General features: G+C 36.9%; 1 protein-coding gene across 1 annotated transcript in view; it reads right to left on the bottom strand.

Moving 5' to 3' along the window:
- Positions 1–9,147, bottom strand: part of LOC106869944 (annexin A7) — a 161,780-nt gene that overhangs the window by 27,245 nt on the left and 125,388 nt on the right. Inside the window, exons 12-14 of the mRNA XM_052975313.1 lie at positions 5,051–5,141; positions 2,915–3,034; positions 1,397–1,461 (exon numbers count right to left, since the gene is read on the bottom strand). Coding sequence (XP_052831273.1) covers positions 1,397–1,461; positions 2,915–3,034; positions 5,051–5,141 — 276 coding nt within the window. The remainder of the gene's footprint in view (positions 1–1,396; positions 1,462–2,914; positions 3,035–5,050; positions 5,142–9,147) is intronic.

The raw sequence follows: 9,147 nt of genomic DNA, 5'->3' as shown, positions 1-9,147 counted from the left end.
GTTCGCCACCATCCCCTGCTGGAGCCTCGCGGAGCTTTAGATGTTTTCGCTCAATAAACACTCACAACGCCCGATCTGGGAATCGAAACTGCGATCCTATGACCGCGAGTCCGCTGTCCTAACCACTGGGCCATTGCGCCTCCACTCCTCCTGTATGACACAATACACAAAGGACTGCATTAGTTAATTACTCATGAAACACATATCACAACAATAATAATAGCCTTGTTTACATTCATTTTGAAGAAAGTGAGGAACTAAAATAGGGAGAAATTCCTAATCCCTTCTTCAATCATTAATTTCTGTTCTGTAGCAAAACCATTGGGCTTTTGACTTAGAAAATTTTCAATAGGATGTTGAGTTAATCAACTGGATGCAATTTAAAATGGTTTTGTGTGTATAGCATTTGTTCAGTTCCAAATATGTGAGCAATAATGTAATGTGGGTTATAGTTGTGCTAAGTAGCAGATTAGCCACTAGTCTTGAAGAGGAATCTTAGCCTTTGAGATGTAGTTATAGATATGTTACTGACAAGCAGTTTTTATGAAATATAATCAGAGATTGTGAGTATAACATAAAATATGTGAAAATTTTAGTTGTGTTGATAACACAATAGTGCAATGTTTGAGGAGAAGTAAAATGGAAGGTTGGGTGTATTTTAAAATGGGGGTATGAAAGTGTTAATCATTGAAATAATGGATTGCATATTGTGTTTCATGTGGGGTTTTATAGATAGGAATAAGGAGAGAAAAATACAGAGAAATTAAGTACATGTAAGAATGAGAAAAGTAGCTGCAATAAGTAAGTGCAACAGTAAATTATGAGAAGTTGAGTTGATATTAAGGAAGATTCAAGAAACAAATATACTGAAAGGGAGTAGACTATATGCTGAAGGGGCAATATTCTGTAAAGGAGGGTGGATTGACCAAGCTAGTTGATTACTTCTGAATGTGGTTTAGGGATGTTTGTGATGGAAGGAGGTGTAACAATGTATACGGAGAGCAATACTACATTGTTCAATCTTGTAGTGAGTAAATAGCTGCTCAAGGCTGGAGTGTTTATTGGCTATAAATGATGAATATTTATATATTTCAGTTTTTATAATGTTATATAAAAGTATATTTTGGTAACTTTCAGCTGCTTGACTGCAAAGATCCCACAGAGACATATACACATCTTTACAATGACTCCTGATCCTTTGAAGTTCATGCATTAAATGCCACACCGTAACCAACAACTACCTTCCGTCCTTCCACCATTCCTGCTGTCTCTTATTGCAATTCCCTTAACGCTTTCCTTGGTTCTATATACACAGTATTGAAAAACTGAAGTCCTCTCTTTGCCTATATTCGCCATCTAACCATCAGCCCATAGCCATTTAAATTGAAAAATTAACTCCACTCAGTAGGTCCATCAGTTCAAGAGAGCCAAAAATGGTTACAGGTACTGATCCACCTAAAACTAACAAAGAAAAAGTAATGCACATCAGAGCATCCAACAATTTCTATGAAAAGGTTTGTAGCCCTCAACTTCTTGAGTCATGGTTGCTCAGAGTTCTATAAAAAATTCTACGATTCAGAGAGAAAAGGTGTTTTTAAAAGAATTTAGCAAAAAATTATTTTATAAAACTGGTTTTCACCAATTTCAAAATAATTTTTTTTTTTTTATAAAAATAAATTCTACCTCTGGTGGGTTTCTGTAAAATACAGTTTCCATGATTTTCTAAAAACCATGTTACAGGTTCGACACCAAAATACATTTGGAAACTGCTGCTTTTATTTAAATATCCATACAAGGCCGTATAAACCTTCATCTTGGAATGAATGTTAGCCCATTGAGAGCAGCATTCCAGAAAGATGAGATTATCAGTTCCCGATCGCTGACTGAGTTAAGATATTCAGAACACTGTGTTCTATCTAGAGAAGGGTGTGTTGGAAGTAATTATAAGATTACTGGAAGTGTAATCTGTAAAAGTGTACCGATCTTGACACCAACAAAATATATATTGTGATATAATGCATTAAAATTTCCAACTTCATAGATACTAGTTTGACTAATTTCATGAATATCATTTTGAAAATAAGCACCTCAGATTTAAGGGCTTCTATGAAAAAGGATCTGATAGAAGTTTCTCCTTCAAAGAATTCCTTAAGTCTGATTCTAAGAATAAAATATTAGTAAATTGTGTTTCCAAGAGGAAAATATTACTGAATTTTGGAAGTAGATGTTTTATTTAATCCCTGTTCAATACATGCAATGTTTCTTTATAAATTAAAATTTCTTATCTATTATAATAAATTCAAATTTCATATTCACTTAATTCTTTAATTCTAATAATGCTTTATTCTCAAAAAAGAAGAATACGAGTTTATTTCTTTTGAAATAGTCACTTGTTAAGTAAAATCTTTTAGTTTTAACATTAATAGAATTTACATATTTGAACTGATAAACAAAGATGTTCCTGGGGTTTTTTTTTTTTTTGTAGCATTTTTATAGTTTATAACTTTTATATACTTTTACTTTTATAGCCTTTTGATAAAACCAACAACATTTTTTTAATTTTGTAAGTTTGGTCTTATGATTGATTGTATGTAACTTCTTTAAAATAACTGAAAAAGCCACCAGGGTATAGCCTTTAAACACAAACTTTAACAGCTGAAGGTGCAAAGAAGTAGCTTGATGATTCATATTAACCATATATGTTGTTTGCCTTCAATCAATATAAGAAGCATATGACCAGATTAATTCCAAATAGAGGATCACATTTCCATGTTGGTATGGGTTAGAGGTAGTACTTTATGGCTGGATGCCCTTCCTTTTGGTTGCCCCTTACAACAAACAGGGATATGATGCACCTATTGTAAAAACTAGGATATACAGTTTCTAATCTGGTACTTAATAATCAACTATTTACCTTCAACGATTTTCTCAAATATTAAAAATTTTCCACTTACCTGACAGCATGAAACAAGCAAACGTTTAAAATATCCACTTGTGTCAGACATAATATCCTTTTCCAGATTCCGATTAAATGCTGCAGAGAAATTCAAAAGGTAATAAATCAACAGAAGTCATGTTAAACACGTCACAGCTAAATTCCGCATTTTACCTAAAATGGTGGTCAAAGTTTCATCTCAGTTTCATCTTCCACAATTAATCAGCTTAATACAGTAATCCTTCCACAAACTAGAGATGTCCAAAGCCATAGTGCTTTACTTTGGTTTCTGTGGCATATTTATGTACTATAAATCTTGAACAGGTCTTTTATTTAATGCAAGTTATGATATCTACTCCTTAAGTGTTTCCAACATTGGAAAGAATCCTTCAAGGAAACCCTCTAATTACATTTATCTGTGTGGTTATGAGTGGTTACATCCATAGTCAAAGTCTTGATTCCCCTGTCCAAGACAATAGCCTCACCGTGAAGCAAAAGCAATCATGACACCAGTAGAGCATATGCTGATGATATTGCCTTCACATCTCATCAAATGTATGATATGCATGACTTGTTAATATAGCTTAAGACTGCTGCAATCAAGACCAGATTCTTTCTCAATGCAATGAAGGCTGAGTAAGATAATCATTAATGAGGATGAAAGCCACCTGCCAATTTATTCTAAAGATGGCACACAACTCAAAAGGCCAGTGACTGCAAGTATATCAGCTCTTTTGTCACTGACAAGATATACTTCCTGATATTCAAAGGGCAAGCCTGCATGTAAGTCTGCCTTTAACAAGCTGCAAAACATCTAGCATTCAAGTATCTCTATAATTATTGCTCAATGCAGTAATTGCTTTGCAAGTCACTGCTATCATGCTGAACACCAAGCCATATTAGATATTATATACTGAAGATTTCTGTTTCCTTTATTAAGGAGATGAAGGCCACTCAGCTACATTGATGTAATTGGTCAAGACATGCAACATAAAATTGAAGACACACCAAAGTTAATGGAGGGAATGGGTACAGATTATTAGTGCAGCATGGTGAAATGCATCTTGGTTACAGCTGTCTAACAAAAAAGATATGACAAACCAGTTGGATTTTAGAATGGATTTCACTTATCCATAGTATGGTATTTCATTTGTGGAGTACTTACACCATGAGATTTGATCTCACCATATCTTCCCTTATATTCTTTAACCACAAGAATTTTCCATAGTCAGATACCACACCTATGTCAAGTCCGAAAACTAACATTAAGTAAACTAGCATGAAATAACTGGAATAATCACAAATAGAACATTAACAATAAGGTTATATTGATAGGTAATTGTTTAGCTCTGCGGATTATTACTAAGCATTCTGATTGGTCATCCTGTAGCATTTTCTCTTTGGTTCCAAATAGAGATGATACCCACAATGTTAACTTCTGTTGGTGTTCTAGTATGCTCCATCATTTGCATCTATTCTTCTTGTATTTGTAGTTAGTTCAAATTATAAATGATAACCTTGAGATAAATGGTTGACTTAAGGATTCTCTCAGAAGATCATCTTGTTTTTAGTAGCAGGATTTACATGTATCAACTTGTTTGGTTAATGCCTTAGCCACAATGACCAATATCAAAAGTATCACTAAATAACAGAGAAGTTAAAGACGGCAAGCTGACAGAATTGTTACCACATTAGGCAAAATGCTTAGTGGCATTTCGTCTATCTTCATGTTCTGAGTTCAAATTCCACTGAGATTGACTTTGCCTTTCATCCTTTTGGGATCGCAATGCGATCAACTTAGTTCCCACCCCACCCCATCCCAAAATTGTTAACCTTGTGCGCAAATTTGAAACCAAAAAGAACAGAGAGAAGTTGATTCAAATTTTACATCCTGAGCCAACTCTAACACTAACAAAATTGAAATGTTACTGTGTTCTAGTCAGAAGCAAACAACAATATCTGTAATGAAGAATTTTTTCATCCACTTTTAAGTGCAGGAATTAAAAGGTGGATGGGTGGGGGGGCATATCGGTATAAATGTTTTTAGAGGTGTTCATTCCACTACAAAACAAAATATATAAATACTCAAATGAATAAGTAACTAAGAAAACATACAGTGTTTATAAATTTCCTGGATTTCTCGAATCTCAGCATTGGTTCTTGTGCAGAGTATTTCTGTCAGAACAGATTCTTTTGTTCCAATACCCTACAAATACAATAACAACAACAGTATAATCAATCAAACATTGGATATATAAAAATGGTGAGTATGGACATTATAACATAGTCAATTCTTTAAAGACACTACATACACACACACGCTTTTAATGTTTTACAGGAAGTGACCATGCTGGTGCAACGCCTTGCAGAATTTTTAGTCGGACAAAAAGCCCACAGTATTATTTTCTTAAAGCCAAGTACTTATTCTATCATTTGCTTTTACCGAACTGCTAAGTTACGAGGATGTAAACACATCAGCACCGGTTGGCAAGCGGTGGTGGAGGACAAACACAGACACAAACACAAATACATATAGGTATATATATCACGCAACTCTGATGTCACACAATAACTGGCGCCTGTGCTGGTGGCACATAAAAGCACCTATTACACTCTCGGAGTGGTTGGCGTTAGGAAGGGCATCCAGCCAGTGAAACCATGCCAAATCAAACTGGAGTCTGGTGAAGCCCCTCAGCTTACCTGCCCTGGTCAAACTATCCAACCCATGCCAGCATGGACAACAAATGTTAAATGATGATGATGATACGACAGGCTTCTTTCAGTTTTCATCAACCAAATCCACTGACAATGCTTTGGTTAGACAGTGGAAGACGCTTGCCCAAAGTGCCATGCAATAGGAGTGAACCTGGAACCATATGGTTTGGATGAGCAAGATTTCAATGGAGCAAATATTCTTGCAATTGGATGCTCTTTATAAAATCAACTATCAAATTTTAAAGTGGAATGTAAATATGTCACACAATACTAGGACTATATTAGCATTAGCATGCAATCAGTAATCTGAAACACACAAACACAATTAGAAACACAGATTTGGATGCAAAAATGTGTGTATGCTTGTGCAAACTTTTATTTAAAAGCTAATATCAGAAAATCTTATACAATGGTGTAGCTGTGTAATAAGAAGCTTGCTTCTCAACCACATGGTTCTGGGTTCCGTTCCACTGTGTGGAACCTTGGGCAAACGTCTTCTACTACAGCCTCAGGCAGACCAAAGCGTTGAGTGGTTTTGGAAACTGAAAGAAACACATCGTGTGTGTTTGTGTATATATATTCATCATCATCATCGTTTAATGTCCGCTTTCCATGATAGCATGGGTTGGACGATTTGACTGAGGACTGGCGAACCAGATGGCTACACTAGGCTCCAATCTGATTTGGCAGAGTTTCTACAGCTGGATGCCCTTCCTAACGCCAACCACTCTGAGAGTGTAGTGGGTGCTTTTACGTGCCACCGGCACGAAGGCCAGTTAGGGGGTACTGGCAACGGCCACGCTCAAAATGGTGTATTTTACATGCCACCTGCACAGGAGCCAGTCCAGCGGCACTGGCAACGAACTCGCTCGAATGTCTTTTCACGTGCCACTGGCACAAGTGCCAGGAAGGTATGGAGGACATAACACAAACAAGGAATCTTCTCCGAGCTATTGTGCTACTTGTTGAGGAGAAATTATAACTACAGAGAACAAAAAATGGTGGAGCAAAAGAACCGTGGTGGAAACAACGCATTGAAAGAGGCATAATGTGGGCAAGGCAAGATCTGGGGAAAATTGAGCAATGGTTAAGAGGAAACTGGAAAAATGGGAAAAAGACTGACCGAGAAAAATTAGAGAAGAGATATAAAATACGGAATAACGGGTCTGATGCAGTAATAGAGCAGTTAAAACAGAAGATCATGGCAAAAATCAGAAGATTTGTAAACAGAAATAAGCTGTTCGAGGAGAACAGATTATTCAAAAATAACTCAAAGCAATTCTTCCTAACTGTAGGAGACAATGGAAAAAATATTGCTCCTGATGCAAATCAAGCTAAGGAGTTCTGGAGTGGATTATGGGGAAACAATGTGGTGCATAAAAGGAATGCGATATGGATAGGAACTATCAAGACAGAACTACAAGGAGGAAAGAAACAAAGGAATATTATAAGCACAAGTGATGTGAAAGAACAAGTGGGTAAAGTGCCTAACTTGAAAGCCCCCGGATTGGATGGGATTCATGGTTTCTGGCTGAAGAGATGCCACGCGGTGCATGAAAGACTAGCAGCCCAATTGAATGAGTTTATCCAGAAAGGTACAATCCCTGCATGGATGGTGACTGGGAGGACAACATTTGTAATGAAAGATAGAAGAAAGGGGAATATTGTGGGAAACTACCATCCCATAGCATGCCTAAACATAATCTGGAAGATACTCACTGGAATAAGTGCGGCAAAGACATACACTTTCCTGGCACAGGACAAAATACTACCAAGGAAACAAAAAAGGATGGAGGAAGAGTTCTCAGGGTACCAAGGATCAGCTAGTCATTGACAAAACAGTTTTGAGCCATTGTAAAAAACATCATACAAACATATGATATGATGCCTGCAGATGTTTGGTGTTGTTGACAACATCACAAATTTTCTCATGCATAACATGGAAGAGAGGAAAACTAAATTGTTCTCAAGTAATGTATTCCTTCGAGAAGTTAATATTAAAAGGGGGTATCTTCCAAGGTGACATGTCTTCTTCATTACTGTTTGTAACTGCACTAATAACCATAATAATGACACTTAGGAAAGTTAAGATGGGTTACCGATGTGGGAATAAAGGCCCCTCATTGAACTATCTTCTGTTTATGGATGGCCTGAAATTGTTTGGGAAATCTGAAAAACAGAAAGATTCCAAAACCAAAACAGTTCAGAAGTGTAGTAGGGACATTGGTATGGAATTTGGGATTACCAAATGCTCAGTATTTAATATGAAAAGAAGGAAGAAAGCAACCTGCAGAGGATTGCATTACCATCAGGAGAGACCATGGGTAAACCCGGCAGTAGTGGGTACAGGTATTTAGGGATTTTGGAGCTGGGTGACATTCTACACAGAGAAGTGGAAGTCAAGGTCAGCGAGGTGTTTCAAAAAAGGGTGAAAATGGTGTTGAAATCCAACCTGAATGCCAAAACTTTGATTACCGCAAGGAATATCTGGGTAGTTGTAGTGGTCAGATATAGTTCGTCCATCCTCAAATGGACTAAGGAGGAAATATCAATTCTGAATAGAAGTACAAGAAAGTTGATGATGCTGCATGGAGTGCTACATCCTAAAGCAAACGTAAACAGACTGTATATGAAAAGAAAGAATGGTGGAAAAGGACTAATTAGTATAGACCATTGTATAAGGAGAGAAAGGAGAATGCTTACTGAGTATTTGATAATTAGTGATGAAGACCTGCTGCAATATGCCGCAAATGATATGGGTGGAAATGCAGATGAAATGATGGACAAGGAAGAGTTTAACCAAAGAGCTGAGGAGAAGCGAAAAGAAGACCTTCTTGAAATGAGAATACATGCTACGCTCTTCAACAGAAAGAATACGGAGACAAGGAGAAAAACACGGAGAAAAAAAATTGAATAGTGTTCAGTCAACGGTCAATCATAATAATGCATGTGTATACATGTATGTATTTGTGTGTATATATGTATTTTTAATTATATATGTATATGCAAGGAACGACCGTGTGAACCCACAAAAGGAGAAATGGTGACGAATGGAAAAACAGAGGACTCCTTTTATTTAAACGTGTCACATGGTCAAACACACAAATATTATATATCAATGATGATATACATGATATGTTATGCGACGATAACATAGACGACCAGTACTGAAAGACCACAACCGTATTAGATGAATAACAGAGATATTTATTATAGCGTTAAGGATGTATGTCTGTGTGTGAGTGTGAAAGCGACATCATCATCATCATCATCATCAACGTTTAACGTCCGCTTTCCATGCTGGCATGGGTTGGACGATTTGACTGAGGACTGGTGAAACCGGATGGCAACACCAGGCTCCAATCTAATTTGGCAGAGTTTCTACAGCTGGATGCCCTTCCTAACGCCAACCACTCAGAGAGTGTAGTGGGTGCTTTTACGTGTCACCCGCACGAAAACGGCCACGCTCGAAATGGTGTCTTTTATGTGCCACCCGC

The sequence above is a fragment of the Octopus bimaculoides genome, chromosome 21, assembly GCF_001194135.2.
Source record: "Octopus bimaculoides isolate UCB-OBI-ISO-001 chromosome 21, ASM119413v2, whole genome shotgun sequence".
Taxonomy (NCBI): Eukaryota; Metazoa; Mollusca; class Cephalopoda; order Octopoda; family Octopodidae; genus Octopus; species Octopus bimaculoides.
The sequence above is the reverse complement of the archived record's forward strand: the minus strand, read 5'-3'. Positions and strand labels throughout refer to the sequence as shown.